This window comes from Paramormyrops kingsleyae, chromosome 8 (assembly GCF_048594095.1).
Source record: "Paramormyrops kingsleyae isolate MSU_618 chromosome 8, PKINGS_0.4, whole genome shotgun sequence".
NCBI classification, from domain to species: Eukaryota; Metazoa; Chordata; class Actinopteri; order Osteoglossiformes; family Mormyridae; genus Paramormyrops; species Paramormyrops kingsleyae.
In genome coordinates, this window is record NC_132804.1 from 37,467,187 (window position 1) to 37,487,813 (window position 20,627).

Consider the following 20,627-nt stretch of genomic DNA (forward strand, 5'->3'; position numbering starts at 1 on the left):
ACGAATCTAGTTGAGTTCTTTGAGGAAGCTACAAGTGAAATTGATCACAAAAAGGCTTACGATGTGATCTATTTAGATTTCCAGAAGGCCTTTGATGTTGTCCCCCACAAACGGGTCTTGCTAAAGCTCAAAGCTGCAGGGATTTTAGGAACTGTGGCAGCTTGGATCGAAAACTGGTTAACTGACAGGAAGCAGCGAGTAGTTATTAGAGGCACAATGTCACAGTGGGCCTGCATTCATAGTGGGGTACCGCAGGGTTCAATTTTAGGACCACTATTGTTCCTAATTTACATTAATGATATTGACACCAATACATACAGTTAACTGGTTAAATTTGCAGACGACACCAAGGTGGGTGGTGTACCAGATACTGATCTAGCAGCAGAGAGGCTACAACGGGATCTGGATTTAATTAGCGACTGGGCTGATACTTGGCAGATTAAATTTAACACAGATAAATGTAAGGTAATCCATGCAGGGAGCAGAAATATAAAGTACAGATATTTTATGGGTTCCACTGAAATAAAGGTAGCTGATTACGAGAAAGATCTCGGTGTGTATGTTGATACTTCCATGTCCCACTCTCGCCAGTGTGGGGAAGCAATAAAAATGGCCAATAGAATGTTGGGTTATATCTCTAGGTCTGTGGAGTTTAAGTCAAGGGAGGTGATGTTACATTTATATAATTCCTTGGTAAGACCTCACCTAGAATATTGTGTGCAGGTTTGGTCACCATAACTTAAGAAGGACGTTGCTGCCTTAGAAAAGGTGCAACGGAGGGCTACAAGAATGACTCCTGGTCTTAGAAGATTGTCTTATGAGGAGAGGTTAGCTGAGCTGAATCTGTTTAGCCTTGAGCAAAGAAGATTAAGGGGTACATGATCCAGGTCTATAAGATTCTAACGGGTCTGGATGCTGTTCAGCCAAATGGCTATTTCAATATCAGTTTAAATACTAGAACTCGTGGCCATAAGTGGAAATTAGCAGGAGAACATTTTAAAACAAATTTGAGTAAGCACTTCTTTACACAGCATGTAGTTAGAGTATGGAATAGTCTTCCTGCTAGTGTAGCGGAAGCTAAAACCCTGGGTTCCTTTAAATCAGAGCTAGATAAGATTTTAACAACTCTGAGCTATTAGTTAAGTTCTCCCCAAACAAGCTTGATGGGCCGAATGGCCCCCTCTCGTTTGTAAATTTCTTATGTTCTTATGGTCTTTATCTTCGTTCACTTAGCCTGAACTACCATAAATCCGACAAATAATCCGACTAATCATGAAATCTAATTCTTGCCCGGTTAATTGCCATTGCTAGCAATATCAGTTGATAACATATTATGCGCGGTGCTTTACGTATAAAACTCCGTAGCAACACGTCCACAGATAAGTTGGACGGTATAGTGTGTGCAACTGATTTAATGAGCCACAAATGAGAAGTAGTGCTTAAACAGTATAAAACTACAACTTTCCCTTTTTTTGATAAAAGGCGCAGCTATCTTGGATTCTGAACTCGGGATCCTCTGTGCTGCTCCAAGATATTTCTCGGATCTCCGAGAAACGGAAGCACGCATGCTGTCACTTCCGGCTTCAAAACTCCGGAATCCGCGTTATCCAATTAATTTTCACAGCCCTAATTTTTTTATATATATAGTGCTAACTGGGTATACTGCAAACACTCTATCCTACATTAAATCCTGTCCAAGTGGAAAGCCTCTTTGAGGCTTCTCCATACTGTAACTCTCCCGAATGAGGAAAATACAGTGAAAGTGGACTCATCAAAGAACAACATGTTTCACAGCCCAAGATTTGCACTGCTGGCACCATTGAAACCAATGCTTGGAATTAGCACGGGTGACCAAAGGTTTGGCAATAGCAGCCTGACCATGAATATTGACCCTATGAAGCTCCCCATGGACAGTTTTGGTGGAAACAAGAGAGTTGAGGTGACCATTACTCCAGTTACTCCTGTTGGATGTGGTCCATCTTTTGTGGTGGTATGCCGACATTACTCAGGATACTGTGGCTCTCAATACACCACAAAAACTTGTTGTTCTGGTCACAGATGCACCAGTGAGACATGCACCAAAAATTTGTTTAAACTCTAATATGTCTCCCATTACGTTGTGTGGATTTCAATATTTTACGTACAGCTGTGCTACTGCTCTGTTAATTCAACCTCTGCTCTTAATGATGGAATGTTCAATCACGGATATATAGGCATGAAACCTCAAGCACAATTTTGGGCAGTGTTTCAGTTTCAATGTCCAGCCCTGTAGGTTCATGATATATTGCACCACATTAGTCTTGAATCCTTTTCCAGAATATATTTAAATATTCACAGTGTGTGGCTCAGTAGGCTAAGCCTCTTTGCCTGTGATCAGAAAGTTGCTGGTCCATGCCCAGCATCAACATGGCTGGGGGTCCTTGAGCAAGACTCTCAACCCCCAACTCCTTAGGTGCCTCAACAGGTGGCTGTCCTTTGTTCCCAGCTTGCTCTCGCCTACAGACAGCAAGAGGGGGAGGTGAAAAGAGAATGTCCCCACATTAGATTAATGCTTGTCAGCCTCAATTGACCAAAACTTTAAAAAAAAAATACACTATTACATTATTAACAAAATCCCTGAAAAATGGATACATTTCCAAAAATAACTTTTGATTTAAATTATGAATATACTTCAGAAGAGGACAAATGTAAGGAAACAAGTATGGGCACTATGATGCAAAACACCAGGTGTGCTCATCAAACGGTGGCAGTTGATTTAGATAAATTAGAAGAAGCAAACTCTATGGGCTTTGAACTGCTTTTACTCTTGGCTAAGATTTAAAAAAGAAAAACAAAAATCAAGTACAATTTTAAGGCACTTTTATGTATCAATCTGGACAACTAAAGGCGAGTTTCACAGTATCAGCAGCTACCTTGGTCTTCAGGCTGGTTTAAATCGCTATATGAACAAGCGTCCAGTTCAACTGTTTGTGGAATTTAATTCAGGATCCAGAATTTATATCAGCTAAAAATGTTTTCAAAGGTGTTGTTAAAGAGATTAGATGGTCAGAGAAAGACAAAACAATGCAATTCATCACTGAGTCTGGACAATCCCAAAGGTTTACTAACAAGGTGTGGTACAATATTCAGATTCACTTTGGACGCAAGAGCAAACAAAGGACATTGCAGAATTTACAAATGAGAGGAGGCCATTCGGCCCATCAAGCTCGTTTGGGGAAAACTTTAATAGCTCAGAGTTGTTAAAATCTTATCTAGCTCTGACTTAAAGGAGCCCAGGGTTTTAGCTTGTACTACACTAACTGGAAGACTGTTCCATACTCTAACTACATGCTGTGTAAAGAAGTGCTTTTTCAAATTCATTTTTAAATGTTCTCCCGCTAACTTCCACTTATGGCCATGAGTACTAGTAGCCATTTGGCTGAACAGCATCCAGACCTGTTAGAATCTTATATAACTGGATCATGTCTCCCCTTAGTCTCCTTTGCTCGAGGCTAAACAGAGTCAGTCCAGCTAACCTCTCCTCATAAGACATTCCTCTAAATTCAGGAATGATTCTGGTAGCCCTACATTGAACCTTTTAAAATGCAACAATGTCCTTTTTAAAGTATAGTGACAAAACCTGCACACAATATTCTAGGTGAGGTCTTACCAAGGAATTGTATAATCCAGGGCTGTGGAGTCGGAGTCAAGGAGTCGGAGTCAGAGACAATTTTGGGTACCTGGAGTCAGAGTCGGCAAAAAGTTAACCGACTCCGACTCCTACTAAATTTAAATGGAAATTAAAAAAGTAAGTTGAAATGTCCCAATTCACAAACAGTCATAATGAACTACTTCTCTGCTGTAAGAATAAAGCCCAATGCATGCAGTGCATAATGTTACCACAAAACGAACATGTCAAGTAACCATGAAGCATGCTTTTCATTGACTGTATGCGTCACTATATGGGATGTAATGCACAGGTAAGGTGCGGCACCGCTTTCCATTGTGTCGTGTTCCACTGTTACAGGGAACTGTGAACCTAGCCTAAAGCCCCCCATACATTTACAGATGCACTGCCGATTTTTCGGCCGTTCAACGAGTCATCACGTGTCAAACGCCTGAAAAATCATCTGGTGTGTTCTCAGCTCCGTCGGCTCCCCTTCCCTATGAGCTAGTGAAGGGGGCCGAAGGAACCAAGAACACAGATCTCCCTACCTGTCTCCAGCAGAGGCTCTTTCTGCTGATCAGCTGGCCGGTGAGTGACACAATGCACTAAACTTCCGGCTGGCTGACAGAGGAGACAGCCACTGCAGCAGACAGAGGCATCACATTACTTTGGATGGGGGCGGTGGTCGAGATTTTCGGCAAGCAGGATCTGCCCGTCCATGTGGACACCCTCAATCTGCGGCCGCCAATCAATTGCCGCGATTGTACACGCACATCGGTCGGTGGCAAAATCCTTGTTTTCATTGTGTTTGTCTTTAATCTGCCATTATAGTAGAGTGTTGGCTTCCTAGCCAGTAGTTCTGTGGTGAAATGACATGTATGTTGCCTTCCTTTCCTTCAATGGATGTAGAAAATACATTAGCATAGTATATACATACAGAGGAGTCGGGGAGTCGGAGTCGGAAGATTTAGAAACTGAGGAGTCGGAGTCGGAGCATTTATCTACCGACTCCACAGCCCTGGTATAATCATAGCATCACCTCCCTTGACTTAAACTCCACACACCTAGAGATGTAACCCTACATCTTATTGGCCTTTTTTATTGCTTCCCCACACTGGTGAGAGTGAGATATAGAACCATCAACATACACACTGAGGTCTCTCTCATAATCAGCTACCTTTATTTCAGTGGAACACATAAAATATCTGTACTTTATATTTATGCTCCCTTCATGGATTACCTTACATTCATCTATGTTAAATTTCATCTTCTAGGTATCAGCCCAGTCGTAAATTAAATCAAGATCCCATTTTAGCCTCTGTGCTGCTAGTTCAGTGTCAGCTACACCACCCACCTTGGTTTCGTCTGCAAATTTAACCAGTTAACTGTATGTATTGGTGTCAATATCATTAATATAAATTAGGAACAATAGTCGTCCTAAAACTGAACCCTGCGGTACCCCACTATGAACACAGGCCCAATGTGACATTGTGCCTCTAATAACTTCCCGCTGCTTTCTATCAGTTAACCAGTTTTTGAACCAAGCTGCTACAGTTCCTAAAATCCCTGCAGCTTTGAGCTTAGGCAAGAGCCATTTGTGAGGGACACCATTAAATGCCTTCTGGAAATCTAAGAAGATCACATCGTAGGCATTTTTCTGATCAATTTCTCTTGTAGCTTCCTCAAAGAACTCAAGTAGATTAGTTAAACAGGATCTACCTCTCCTAAATCCATGTCCGCTTTCCCTCACAATGTTATTTGAATCCAGGTAATCTACCATTTTCACTTGGATTATAGCTTACATTTTCCTGTTATGCAAGTTAAGCTGATTGGCCAAAAGTTTGCTAGATTACTTCTACCCCCTTTTTTGAATATGGGCATTATATTAGTATGCTTCCAATCAGAAGGTACCACACCAGCAGATAAGGATTTCTGTAATAGTAAAGTTAAAGGTTGGCTAACAATATCCCTCATCTCTTTTAAAACCATACGTAAAAGGGCCCTGCGATTTATTTATTTTGAGTTTACCTATGCTATATATCAGCCTCAGTTATACATACACTCACCTAAAGGATTATTAGGAACACCATACTAATACGGTGTTTGACCCCCTTTCGCCTTCAGAACTGCCTTAATTCTACGTGGCATTGATTCAACAAGGTGCTGAAAGCATTCTTTAGAAATGTTGGCCCATATTGATAGGATAGCATCTTGCAGTTGATGGAGATTTGTGGGATGCACATCCAGGGCACGAAGCTCCCGTTCCACCACATCCCAAAGATGCTCTATTGGGTTGAGATCTGGTGACTGTGGGGGCCATTTTAGTACAGTGAACTCATTGTCATGTTCAAGAAACCAATTTGAAATGATTCGAGCTTTGTGACATGGTGCATTATCCTGCTGGAAGTAGCCATCAGAGGATGGGTACATGGTGGTCATAAAGGGATGGACATGGTCAGAAACAATGCTTCACAAATGCCTTGCTGCATATCTCGGTTGTAACGAGTGATTATTTCAGTCAAAGTTGCTCTTCTATCAGCTTGAATCAGTCGGCCCATTCTCCTCTGACCTCTAGCATCAACAAGGCATTTTCGCCCACAGGACTGCCGCATACTGGATGTTTTTCCCTTTGTACACCATTGCACCCTAGAAATGGTTGTGCGTGAAAATCCCAGTAACTGAGCAGATTGTGAAATACTCAGACCGGCCCGTCTGGCACCAACAACCATGCCACGCTCAAAATTGCTTAAATCACCTTTCTTTCCCATTCTGACATTCAGTTTGGAGTTCAGGAGATTGTCTTGACCAGGACCACACCCCTAAATGCATTGAAGCAACTGCCATGTGATTGGTTGATTAGATAATTGCATTAATGAGAAATTGAACAGGTGTTCCTAATAATCCTTTAGGTGAGTGTATATTGGTCATTTACGAAGCTATATTTGTACTAAATGGTGGTAAGTTACTTGTGTTCTCTACTGTGAAAACCCATGTAAAATAATCATTAAACTCATTTACTATATCAATTTCATTTTCAATTATAAGGCCTTTCCTATCCTGCAAATTAGTGATTTCAGCTTTTAGAGCTCTTTCGGAGTTAAAATACTGGAAAAAACTTTCAATGTCATCCTTAACCTTCAATGCAGTCTTCCTTTCTCCATTTACCCCTAGCGAGTCCAATGTTATTTTTTATCTCAACATCTAGACTTAAATACTGCTGCTTTATTTTGAAGTCATTAGTTATTTTCCATTTGTGGAAGATAGCCCTTTTTCTCCTGACTTTATTCTTAATATCCATAATAAATCACCATGGTTGTAGTTTCTTAGATTTAGTTTTGCTGGAAACAGGTATGAAGTCCACTATGCTTTTAAAAATCCCCATGCCTCTTCAACTGCATCCAGTTTGCAGTTTCTAGTTTCAGTCTCATGCCATTAAAATTTGCCTTCCTAACATTGTATAATTTTGTTTTGGACTTTGTTCTTCAGACACTAAAATTAACCTCAGTGGTTCTAAAATCTCTAATTTTCAAATCCTATCCTGGTTATTCGGGAAAAAAAGATCAAGTAGGGCTTCTCCTCAGGTAGGGGTATTAACAAACTGAGTAAAAAAAACAATCCTATACTAATTCCACCATCTCAAGTTCATTTACAGAAGACTGACAGAGATGTCCCACTGTATCCCAGGTAAATTAAAATTACCTATAACCACCACTTCATTTTTATTACTCATAATCCTGATCTCGTCATATAATATTCTGCTTTCCTCTGCAGCTACATTAGGTCCTCTATACCTGTTACGATGGGGCTCAGGCGAGCCGGAAAGCAGGCGATTGGAGCCATAAATACGGACAAACGGGGTTTATTAAGAGCGGGAAGGCTGACAGGAACAAACATCGAAACAATACAATGACGGATCTGGGGAAGACAGACTGAGACTTGGACTAAATACAAAAGACTATCCAGAAATAACAGGACACAGGTGATCTCAATCGGGGATGAACACGAGGTAACGAGGTGGGCATGGCACACATCAGGATCAGACGGAGTAGGGCGTGACAGAACCCCCCCTCAAAGGCGCGCACACCGGGCTCAGGTAGGACGGGAACGGCGGCCTCAGGCAGGGCCGCGGGCAGGACGGGAACGGCGGCCTCAGGCAGGGCCGCGGGCAGAGAGGACGTGTGGCCAACAGGGGACGCCTCCGCAGGCATCTCAGGCGTGCGGCCAGCAGGGGGCGCCTCGGCGGGCACCACCATTACGTGGCCAACAGGGGGCGCCTCGGCGGACTCCGCCATCACGCAGCCAACAGGGGGTGCCACGGTGGGCACCGCCATGCATGCGGCCAGCAGGGGGTGCCACAGCAGGTCCCTCAAGCGTGCGGTCAGCAGGGGGCACCTCGGCGGGCGCCGCCTTCACGTGGCCAGAAGGGGGCGCCGCAGTAGGCACCTCGGGCAGAGCAGCGACGGCAGCTGCAGCAACCGCAGGCCGGACGAGCAGGTCAGGCTGGACAGGCGGTGCCACTGGCAAAGCGGCGGAAGCTGCAGCAGGCAGTGCCGCAGGCAGAGCGGCAGCAGCAGCAGGCGATGCTGCAGGCAGAGCGCCGGCAGCAGCCGGCGGTGCCGCGGGCAGAGCGGCGGCAACAGCAGCAGGCGGTGCCGCGGGCAGGGCGGCGGCCGTTGCAGCCGATGCTGCTGGCAAGTCCGGAGCAGGCAGGTCCAAGATAGGTGCCAGGATCGGCGCCGGGCGTGCAGGCGCTGCCCCTTTAAGGCACCTTCACAATGGCGCTGACGTCCGCAGCGATCAGGGCCTCCCCACAAAGACCAGCAGGAAACGATGCTGGGGAAAGAGAGGCAGCTCCCAGGAAGATTGTCAGGTCCTCCTTCTGTCTCTGCTCTCTCCTTTTCTTCTTCCGCCTCCGGCTTGTGGCGGTGGAAGGAAGCAGCTGCGCCGTTTCTGTGGGGACAGAAGGTGGTACAGCAGCCCCAGCGCAGCACAACGCGACCAACTGGGCTCTCCGGTCTGTAATCCGCTGTATTAGCAGCCGAAGATTCTCGCCTACCTCCTGCATATTTCCAGGTGGGGGTGCCTCCCTCAGGAGGTCTCCACTCCGGCTGGCCATGTCCCAGGCTACGGGGTCTTCCTGGACCTCGGGTTGGGACAGCCAGTATATCACCTCTTGCAGCAAGCCGATCCGTTGGTTTTCGGCTTGCTGCGGTGAATTGTTGTGGAGATCTGTCATTCTGTTACGATGGGGCTCAGGCGAGCACACATCAGGATCGGACGGAGCAGGGCGTGACAATACCAAACACTGACAATTAGGCCATTTGAGTTTTAAGCATCTAGTTTTACCCATACGGCTTCTGTACTTTTATTTTTATCAGTGAGCTTCCTTGCCTACAAGTTTTATTTTACGTATACTGCAACACCACCTCCCTTCTTGCCTAGCCTATCCAGTCTCTACGGAACAACGTGTACCAATCAATATTATATTCTTCTCCATCATTATCACATGTTTCTGTTATTCCTATAATGTCGTAAGAGTATGATGAAATTAAAGCCTCTAAATCATGAATTTTGTTTGTAATACTCCTAGTGTTTAAGTACAGACAGCAAAGGGTAGGCCTTTTACAGTGCCCAGTTTTAATATTAGTTTGGGCTTTCTGTCTCCCCCCACCTATTTTCTTCACTAACCTCCCTGCCCCCCTGTCCCGAGTTTAAACATTTTTCAACTACTCTACACATACACCTCCCTAATTCACTGGTTCCCCTCTGGTTCAAATGTAACCCATCCGGCTTGAACAGGTCCCACATGTTCCAGAACATCTTCCAGTGCCCCGCAAACCTAAACCCCTCTTTCCTCCACAACCCTTTTCGCCATGCATTTAATCTCCTTATCTCAGCTAGCTTAGCCCGGCTTGCACGTGGCATGGGAAGTATTCCAGAAAATACCACCATGGATGTTCTGCTTCTAAGCTTATCTATGACTTCTATAAATTTATCATGCAGAACAGCCCTCCTGCCCTTGCCTATGTCGTTGGTGCCAACATGCAGTAAAAACAGGATAGCCTTGTTTTTACCGATGTGAAATAGTGTATTTTGTTTAAAAATACCCCGTTAACAATACACAGCTACTGCTTTTACCATTTAAAACTGCCAGACCCTCTTTCCTCTCTAGCTAGAATAGCTTGACGCGTCCAGTGACCCCGTTAAAATTACGCTGTTAAAAGTTTTATTATCCTCAAAACGCATTTTAACCAGTACATTAATAAATTCATGTAATGTATTTTATTTGTTAAAAAATACCCTGTTAACAATACTGCCAGCTATAGGCCGGGGTGTGTGTGGGATATTTTGCTTAAATTCTTTATTAATTATCGTTAGTTATATGTTTTATAACACATCTTATACTTATTTTACACACATTTACTTATTTTATACACACTTTAAAATTCAGAAAACTAGTTGCCTCAGCTGTTTTCAATAAATGATAGTGGTATGTGGGGATTGTGGCTCTACGCACAAGCACGACATGGAGAGAGAGAGCGAGAGTCATTTTAACAAGAATTGGCTGCGTTATTCCTTGATTCTTCTTGTTGAAATGCTTAGGATGTTTTATTTTATTATTCACATTGGCAGAAAAGTGCTTTTTTTTAATTTAAAATAACAGGTGCCACCATTTTGAAATGGGATGTCTGCGTGAGTGCGCATGCGCAAGTGCTGCCCCCCACGGACAGTCAGTTGACGCGTAACTTTTGAACTGGGAGGATGCATGTCGGGTTCGCTCCGTTGCGGGATAATTGCTGCCTTGACCCCACTGTTTGTGCGGCGTCGTAGGAACCCAGAGCGGCTATTGCTGGTTCTTCACGTTTGGTGAAATACTTTTTCTATTTACATTGAAATAAACTGTTTAACTAATAATGGCTTTTGCAGCATTTTTAAAACTTGTGTTAAAATATTTAAGTGCTTTGTTTCTTGTAAAACGACATGCTGTAAGTTCATTGGTTTCGCTTGGGACTTGTGCTTGTTTAACCCTCAATGGGTCCTTGTCAGAAAGTTACGTTCCAGGTCCTTGGGGTTCAGATTACACCCCTATTCATTGGCATATATAATTCAATGGTACGAAGCTCAAATTCAATGAACTAAAGTTAAGATACATTTATTAGTTAACTGCATGGTGCATGCACAGCTTATGCAGTGAAATAGTGCAGTTAAAGGGGTTGCAGCAGTGGGGGGGGCAGCGGAGGGAACTGGTCATATAATGCACATTCCGTCTAGCCGACCCTTTCACTGCCGCGATGTAAGCGCCATTTTAATTCCAATGTCGTAATAAAATTGGAAAACATGCATTATCACACCTTTCAGATGCAAACATTGTTCAAGATTTCTGCAAATGACATGTCTAAATCATACATATGCATTTGTCACACAGTACATTTGATCTATTGACAGAGTGTGCTGGACTAGCAGGCCTAGAGCACTTATCGCAGAATTTGCGTGTCTTCCTGTCAAACTCGCGCGGGCACAGGTGACAACATCCCTGTGTCCTCTTCACTTTAGCTGGTCACCTGTTGATCTTTTGTTTACAAGAGTAGATGCAGGCTAAATGATCCATGTTATCTACGCTGCTCTTAGTTGCATTATAATGAAGGATGATCTCTGGTTTTTGTTTCGGACCATTAACAGCCTTGTCGTGATGTTTAACTGATACCACCTGAGGCCGAGCGTGAACGAATGTGGAACCATCTGGGCAAAGTTGAAAGAACTGCATTGTAGGTGGGTGATAGATTATGTCTATGGCCACCTCCTCTGTTCAACGATGGTCGTTCATTTGAACCAGTCATCCTCCCGGTCCACCTACAATGCAGTTCTTTCAACTTTGCCCAGACGCTTTCACAGTCGTTCACACTCGGCCTCAGGTGGTATCAGTGAAACACATGAAAGTCAGGGGGAACAACAACAACCCACAGGTAACCATCAAGTGCTAACAACTTGAGGACTCCACAGGGTTCATAAACCTGCTATGCCAACCAGACAGTCAGAATTGAGAAAGCACTCCAGTTGGAGTGCGAAACATCTTCTACGAAAAACAAAGTCCAGTTGCTATTGCATAACCCTTTTTTAGGATAACCATGACCTGGATAACTGAGAATCTCCACAGACATCTGTCATAAATTAAGTCTTTTTTGGGGTGCATATTGCACCCCCGATGAAAATATGCCAGCGATAATTGACGTCAACACTTTTTCTATCATTTTATGCATGACCGTATGTGAAACTGGTTCACTTACAATGTCCTAGAGGATAACTGCTGTAATTTTTATAACAACATGGTAGTAGCCATAGAAATGGCTAGGGGGTGCAGAACGCACCCCAAGGAACCATTGAGGGTTAAACTTGTGCTTGTTTAATTTGCACTTCTGACAGTGTTTCGTTCGGGCATGTTTGTACTTGTATAAATTCCACCTGCTCTGGCTTTTCTTTCTTTTAAAATAACGCTAAAGTTTTTCTTCTTTAAACATGCTGCGTAAGTATAATGAGTTTAAGTGCTTTCTTCTTTTTAAAATACACGGGGGCGCTTGTGTCTACTGCGGACAGAACCCCCGCTGGCCATGTACGCACTAGCTTACATTCATCCTGTTTTATTATTCCTTAAAACATAATTAACAATAACATGTAATAAATTTTTATTCTATTAAAGTTTAAACGGCAACCCCAAACCACGTGGCCCCCCTTATCACATAGCATAAGCATGTATGATACCATATATGGACATAATCCCCATACCCCAATTTAAGCCCCACCCACAATATAGGCTCCGCCCAAGGTACCAACAAATATTTTTTTTTATGTTGGATTACATCCACACTCCTTGTTGTATGTTATTGCTTAATTTTTAAAGACTCTGCAGTTAGTAAAAAATGGAACAAGTATGGCATCCATAAAAGTTAACTAAGAGAAAAAATCTGGAGTTGATTTGTCATAATGCCCACTACCATGTTTGGCATGAACAAAAAACAGTTTTTCAAGAATCACGTGTTAATATTCAGCTTCTAGGATACAGCAGTGCTCCAAAACATTTGTCTTTCTGTCATTGTATTTCCTGTAACAATGTAATGCATAAATTAATGATGCCATTTCACTATTTTTATTTCCTGTGGGATACATTATCCAAGTTTACAAATTCAGTTCCACTATCTTAACAACTGCAACATGTATAAGGAAGTACTATATTTCTATGTTGAAGGTGGTTTGAAATAATTAAGTTAGCAAATTAAGTTGTAATGCTTCCATTATGAAGAGTCAGACTTTTATATTTTTAAATTTAAATATTCAGTGTCTCTCCCTCTTTCTTTTTACAGGTAGGTAGTGTAGGCAATTGGATGCCAAAAGGTAGATAGGACATGCCACAATTTACCTTTGCCTGCTTCTGTGGCCTCCACGGCTTCTGTCGGATGAAACACAAGAAAAAGGAGGAAGAGCAGCGAAAGGACCAGGAAACCGCTGTTTGATCAGGGTAGGCGGGAACCTACTCCATATCCTCTGGTGTAGAGCAATCTTCAACATGATCTTACATGACAATAGGAGCACTCATGGCTGCACTTTCTGTGGCTGGCCCTTGGAGAAGTGAATCAGCTGTTACTCTGTATATGAACAGCCATGTCTCAGTGTTTCATATGTACTTGTGCAATCTCTCTCTGACACATTTCACACTTGCAAAAAATAAATGAGTTCCTCAGTCCTTTGCCAGTAGGCCACACTCTGTTTCATGACATCCAAGCAATTCGCTGAGTAATGTAATAAAACCATGTAATGTAGAAGTATGCAATTCCAGTCCATGATAGTTTGAGGTTTTAACTTACAATGTATTTCCATAGGATTTACTGCTCAAATAATAACTCAAATACTATATTTAAGAAATTAGATTAGTCAATTTAGTTCAATTAGAGTTCTTGAAATAAGTTATTTCTATGATTTGTCCCTTAGTGAAATTCCTACCAGTCCAGTGCTATACATACTGTATAGGCTTCACTTCATAAGGTAGTTTGAGTTCATATTTTCAAAAACTGTAGCTCTTGAGAGAGAATAATAGTCACTACCTTTAAATATTAACAAAAGCCGTTACTGTAGTTTCTTAAAAATTTACAAGTCTATTTCTGTCTGTTTTTTCGTGAAAAGTTAGTGAACAACTAAGTTAGTGTGTTCTGGGGCTTGGATACACATCACGATCCTACTTTCACAGACTTAAAGTTAAACCCTAAAGCACCCAACCTCCGGGGTGTGTATTTGTGCACATGAGCGTGAACAAACATTTACTGAGAAAACATGTTTATTAAAATAACTAAGGTTGTATTCTGTCAAAGTTTTAAAAAAATAAGGACCAGTGGTTAAACGGGGCGTTTTAGTCACTCTGTAGTCTCACTGCATAGTGGATGACCGCTGACACTGTTGAATTTGGACTATGTTTCATTAACTATCAAGCAGGCTGCAGGTCAGTTACCATTGTCAACTTAACATGCTACTCCAGCAAGCATCTCAAACCGAGCTTGTGGATGATGTAAGCAGGGGCCGTGGGGACACCTTGTAGGATGTCTGACATTTACTGAAGAATGTCTTTATTAAAATAACTAAGGCATTATTCTTTAAAGTTTTTAATGTGTATTTGATGCATGATGCTAAATGCAGCTTACTAGTACCTATTAAATGTAATTAAATAATCATGTCCACCTTCTTTAAAATAACAAAAATATATCCTAAATTCTTACCCCCTTGCCTGATTCCACAGTTCCTACCCCCACTAATGTGTCATCCAAAGCACACTAATGCCTGCCTGGTTGATCATTTCTAGCCGCTATTTAGGTTCTTCCTATTCTGTTAAAGTTTTAAAAAATATGTTTTTGATGCTTGTTGCTAAATGCTGCTTACTAGTTCCTATCCGAGCCTATTCCCCAGAGACAGTGGGCAAGGCTGGGAACAATCTCCTGACATAATCATGTTGCGAGAATATGTTCCCCCAAGCCCAATGCTTGCACTGTCTCGCTAGCTTGCGCTGTGACCATGTAGGGTTTAGCTGTGTTAAGTTGATCGGTAGAGGTTCCAGTGGGCTCGGTCGAACTCCTTGCAGGTACTGTTTGTGTGAAGTCTGCAGAAATAAGGAGCGTAGGGCAGGTTGCTAGGTTCTGTAATACCATCTTGTTTAGGAGCACCTACTGTTGTCTGTTTCACAGACATTAAGTTATCAAATTCTAATTCTAAAGGCCAGTCCTTGGGTGTGTGCTTATGTGCATGTCCGGGGCTTTGCTGTGTGTGTGTGTGTGTGTCTGTGCGTGTGTGTGCATGAGTGTGAACAAATATTTACTGAAAAAGCGTGTTTATTAAAATAACTAAGGCATTATTCTGTTAAGTTTTTAAAAAATGTTTTTGATGCCTGTTGCTAAATACCTCTCACTAGTTCCTACAGTTATTAAATGTAATTAAATAAACCAGTCCATCCTATTTAATAGAAATTGACAAAATACAACTAAACAGATTTATTTCTTTAATCTTATTTGTTAAAAAAAATATATACTAATTTGTCATACACCATTTAAGTTATAGTGCTCTATCCGGTGATTATCCAAATACCTTTCTGCTATTTTTTGTTATATTCAGGCCCTGTATTTCTAATTAAATTTAGTGGGTGTCCGGGCCTATCCCAGAGACTGTGGGAAAGGCCGGGAACAAGCCAGAGTTGTGGTGTTTTACTTTAATTAGAAATACAGTGGTACCTCAGAACTCTAACTTAATCCGTTCAGAACTCTGGATCGAATCCTAAAAAGCTTGAGTTCTGATCGAATTTTCCCCATAAGAAATAATGGAAAACCAACTAATTGGTTCCCGGCCCCAAAAAATTACACCGAAATATATTTTTTTAGCATTTAAACACAAAATGAACCGGATAAAACAAGAAGAGCATATACTGTACTAAACACATCTAAGCATATTTATCAAAACAGTAATTTGTAAAGTAAGAAAATAAATATATCCAAACAATGTGTAAAGTTAAAAAAAAAAAACAATGTGTCCTGCCCTGATCGTCCGCTCCTTCCTTGTGCCACGCCCCCTCATTAACCCCGCATGGAATCCCTGTGTGATCAGCTGTTTCTGGTTGTTGTCATTAGTCCTCTGTATTTCGTCCGCATTTCAGTTTGTTTCTCCAGTCATTGTATTGTCCGTCTGCGTTTTGCCTGCCTTACCTGTAATTAAACCCCGTATTGCCTGATACCCTGTCATCTGCACCTTTGTCTCCGTTCCATCCCTGTTCAGCACGACAATACTATTATAATTAAAATGTATTAATGGTTTATTATTAATATTAAAATAATTAAGAAATCTTTATTTTTAAATGTATTTTATTATATAATAATAGTTACTGTTACTGTCTATCATTGTCTAAATGTATTTTTACTATCTATATGTATTCAGCTAGAGTAAACATGCACGATGCTATCACAGCAAATGCGAGGCTGAAACTGAAGCTTTACCCTTTGTTTCTGCTGAGAGACGTGCCCCGTGACTCATTTCCTCACAAGTACTCTTAGGTCGGCATTCACGGTTTGACTTCTGAGATTCAGATCGAATTCTAGGTAATTTTTTTTTCGAACTGGTTGGTTTGACTTTTAAGAAATTTGAGTTCTAATGAGTTTGAGAACTGAGGTACCACTGTAGTTTATTTTATACTATTTACAAATAAGACAGATTAATAAACATAGTTAATGTGTTTTCTGCCAGGAAGGGATGCTGGCTGTGTGCTTCCCATACACAGTATCAGCATCTAAATGGTGTGCTATAGACACTCTGTAGTCTCGTGGCACAGTGGATGACCATCGCGCTACATGGGCAAGAGAGAGAGCATGCTGGGATATGATGTTTTATGGGGTTGTGTCTCTGAGCACACACGCTACATGGGTGGAGAGAGAGAGCATGCTGGAATATGTCTCTATGCGCATGCGTAACAGGCTGATCGAGCGCATTATGGGTAAATATCTAATTTCTACTTTGTTTGCCGTCAGGGTCGACTGAAAGGTAATTTCGTCTGAAAAGTTTGTTGGTTAAATGCTTTCTTCAACCTTATACAAAAATAAAACATCGGTGAATACTTCTAAATTTTTTCTTCTTTAAACATGTTGGTTAAATATAACGAGTTTAGGTGTTTTCTTCCTTTAAAATGACTGAAAGTCGGGTTGCGTGTGCCAACTCCTAACAGCATGTGGCTGCGGCCTGACACCCGCTGGATGTGTATGCGCTAGTTTACATTCATCCTGCTATATGTTTTTATTACTCCTTAAAACATAATTAAAAATAACACATTAATAAATACATGTATTTTTTTTCCCTTACAGTTTAACGGTCCCCTGTCTGACAAACCACATGTTCCCCTTTTCAGCATCTGATACCATATATAGACAAGACCCCTGGACCAAACAGAATGAAGGACACACCCCATCCCGTCTATGACATCATAAATGGACCCATACTAAGCTCCGCCCAAAATTACTATTATTCTCTCTCTCTCTCTCTCGCCCTAGTAATAGATTATACTCTAAAGCACCACATAAGTTTATATGGACAGATCACATGTATTCCATTCAATGAACAGTCTCACAAAATTGGAATCTATCTTTCATATTGTGAAATCTTCCTTCCATAGCTTTGGAAAACCCAAGACATGGTTATTGATAGGCTGGAAAACCCTTAAATTTTCTTATGCCCAGGTGCCTTTTTAAAAACCAGTGCCTGCAAATCGAGCTGCCATTTGGCAATGAGCACAGAGCAGCAGGAGTATATAAAACGATTTATGCTCAGTTTCTTTTTTATTTTAGAACATTTATTATATTTTTTATTTGCCATTATTTTAACTGTGAATCTCAAGCATGGTTTTATTACAGTTCAAAGTTATTTGGCAATATTTAGAATATAAAATTAAAAATCTAAAATAAGATTTTGCTAAAATGATCACTTTTTATGACATTTAAAAACAATACAAGTGCATAGAATATAAAAGCTAATAGTTGGTTATATTGATTGTACTGCAGTGATGCCTCTTAAATAATATCACATTTATTTATTGTAAAATTATTCTTATGTCAGATTCAAAAAACAAACCAAAACCCATAACACTATTAATGTAATATATTCTTGATATGGTTGGTTTACTTTTGAATGCCTCTTCTTTGAATCATATCATTGTTTCTGGATGATCAAATTATGTATTGGTTGAAACAGGCAAGGCTTCAAATCCTTTCTTTGCAAATGCAACAAAACCAAAAAACAAGCAGTCAAATTCAAGATTTATTACATTTATCATTTATTTCTCTGCTCATAAATTAACCCTACTTCTGTCACGTGAATTTGTCAAGCCCTACCATCCTACTTAAAAAAAAATAAACGTGGGCTTTAAACCTTTAAGAATTTTTTCTATATATTTGGTCATCTGGTGTGTGTCTGTGTGGCCAGCACATGTCAGGTAGTGATAGAATGAACAAAATGAATTGTTCTCTTGCGATTAGATGTGCTGACTATTATCTGGAGTACATGTATATGTCTAATGAAAACAGAAATATCTGGCTGATGATTTTTGCTAGTTTATTATATGTGTCTGTATGTGAAATTGTATCTGTAAAATGTATATAACACTTACATATTGCTGTATCCATACATCCATGCCTTAAAGACATACAACAGTCTCAGATTATCGTTACTCTACTTCAAAATATGCATAACACTAATTATGCCCCTCAGTCTGAATCTGGTTTCAGTGACAGGAAATCATCTGAGTACATAAACATAATACTAATAATAGCAACAATATTAACAATTTGTTCATTTTGAGCAAATATTTTTTCTTTTGAGAAAGCATTGATGAATGAATGAGCTGTGGACCAATTAGTGCTTTAATGAAATCAAGGATGTGGGAAGTGAGCCTTGTGCAAAATAAAGAATGTAACCTTATCAGCTGATAAAGGTGGGGTATCAGTAGGGGAAAGGAATAAATGAAAAATGCTATGATATAATTGGAATTCAGAACACATTGTTGTGCAGCATATACCTCGGGGCAGGAGATCTGCAGTACAGTGAGTTGTACACTGGCCTTAAACTAGGGATAAGCTAACAGTTGGCAGCCTGATAAAGAAACAATGCATCGCAGTCTTATAATCGAACAGCAAGCAACCATTTAATTTAGGTGTAAGGTAACTCCAGCCTTCAGATATAACATATAGCCTTAGACTGACTTCAAGGCTCGTCATGTGAATGACAAATGTATTACTGCGGAAATTAAGAAAAGACTAAATTTAACTCTTCTTTGGTGGAATTATGTTCAGGATACTCAGAGCTTGAATGCCAATTTACATAGGAATTCTAGTCAAAAATACTTCTAATGTATGTTTAAAGGAAACGTGCCGATGTTCATGCTTTACATGTTTTAATTATACAATAATTATGTCATAAAACTGATATCTTACTGTGAAACATAGCTGTCAAGTCTCCCGTTTTGACTGGGAAACTACCGTATTTTACCCCTCTTTCCCGCCGTCCTCCCGTATTAGTATTTTCCCGTAAAACTCCCGTATTATAATATCATTTAAAAAAAATTCCTCTGCCTCTCCAAACTGAACTGTCAGTAGCCTCGCGAGAACTGCCACCTGCAGTAGTCTGCAGGTCATTTACAACATTAACCAGGTCATAAATGCGGAGGTTAAAATGGCAATGCTGTGTGCCAAAAACAATGTTACTTTCACCTTCTGTGACGACTTCAACAAGGATACAAGGTCTGCAACAAATCTGTATAATGTCATTAGTGAATGCCAGAGAGCCACATGAGTGAACATGAGAAATTAAAAGAAAATGTGTAATGAAAATAAAATGTAAATGACAAGTGGTTATTTTAGATTTCTTGTACACCTGTCTTAAAATGTAAAGGGATACTGGAGCTTGGTTGGGGTGGTGGGATGGCTCACGGTGGGTGCCGAAAAATTTCCCTTATTTTCAAAACCAAAACTTGACAGGTATGCTGTGAACATTAATATTACCAATACATTGTTTCAGCCTTGTTTTATATATCATGGATAATCTGTAAAGTCTTGACAAAGCCATATTATCAGTAAGCCTTTTGATGTTTTAATTTGTGGATATGAGATATGCATTTAAATGTCCTGTGAATATCTAATTTGAAATGTAACATAGGGCTATGCATTTTATTATTGGATTGAAGAGTTTATTGCTGAATAAAGATATTCTGTTTGTAATATGATAGTGACTATGTTCAATGCATCATTGTAACCTTCTGACTGACTGACAATGGAGTACAGTATATCACAGGTAGTTTAAGCCCACTCCCCAATATACACATAGACCTTTTCTTTGTGCATTGTAGCATGTTTGTGCATTATCATAGTAAATGCTCCACTTAGAACATTATGCTGTTTATAACAAATGTGCTTTTTTTCTTCATTTTTATCCACATGGCCTGCTCAGTGTTCTCCTTTGGGTTGATTCTCCCATCAAGCACTTAAGTCAACAAAATGCTAAAAAAAAAGTCACATGCACCCTTAGAATTTTATACCCGGTTCTGGTCTTTGAGGTCACATTTTGAGGTCACCCCAAATGTTTTTTTTTTTTTATTAGCGCATATTATCTTTTTTATTACAGAGTTGTCCCTTATTTTTAATGTAATGCATTTTTAACCATAAGCTGTTCAGAGCTCAATGCAGTTTTCATCAAATAAAAATTTATTTCATGCCTAAAATGTGACGACTTGTGTGTTTTTTTTTTTTTTTATAAATTTGGATGTCTTTAGGAGAAACATATTCAAATGGCATACTTTTAAATGCAATAAATATTGTAAGCCCCTCACAGTTTCCCTTGCTCCCCACCCTCACATTCACTTGAATGGGGTCTCTCTGCATTTAGGGAAGTGTGTTTCATCAAAATCCATGAAAACACCTTA

At 40.5% G+C, this 20,627-nt stretch overlaps 1 protein-coding gene across 4 annotated transcripts in view; it reads left to right on the top strand.

Annotated features, from left to right (window-relative positions):
* The window catches only part of LOC111834425 (uncharacterized), a 44,257-nt gene extending 23,952 nt beyond the window's left edge, over positions 1-20,305 (top strand). For 3 of the 4 annotated variants that reach the window (XM_072715783.1, XM_072715782.1, XM_072715781.1), the window contains one exon: positions 13,003-20,305. In XM_072715783.1, the coding sequence (XP_072571884.1) occupies positions 13,045-13,152 (108 nt within the window). In that variant the 5' untranslated portion in view covers positions 13,003-13,044 and the 3' untranslated portion in view covers positions 13,153-20,305. Of the gene's footprint in view, positions 1-10,354; positions 10,514-13,002 lie in introns of those variants that run through there. The other variant, XM_072715780.1, reaches the window with a different exon arrangement.
* Positions 20,306-20,627: the final 322 nt, after the last annotated feature.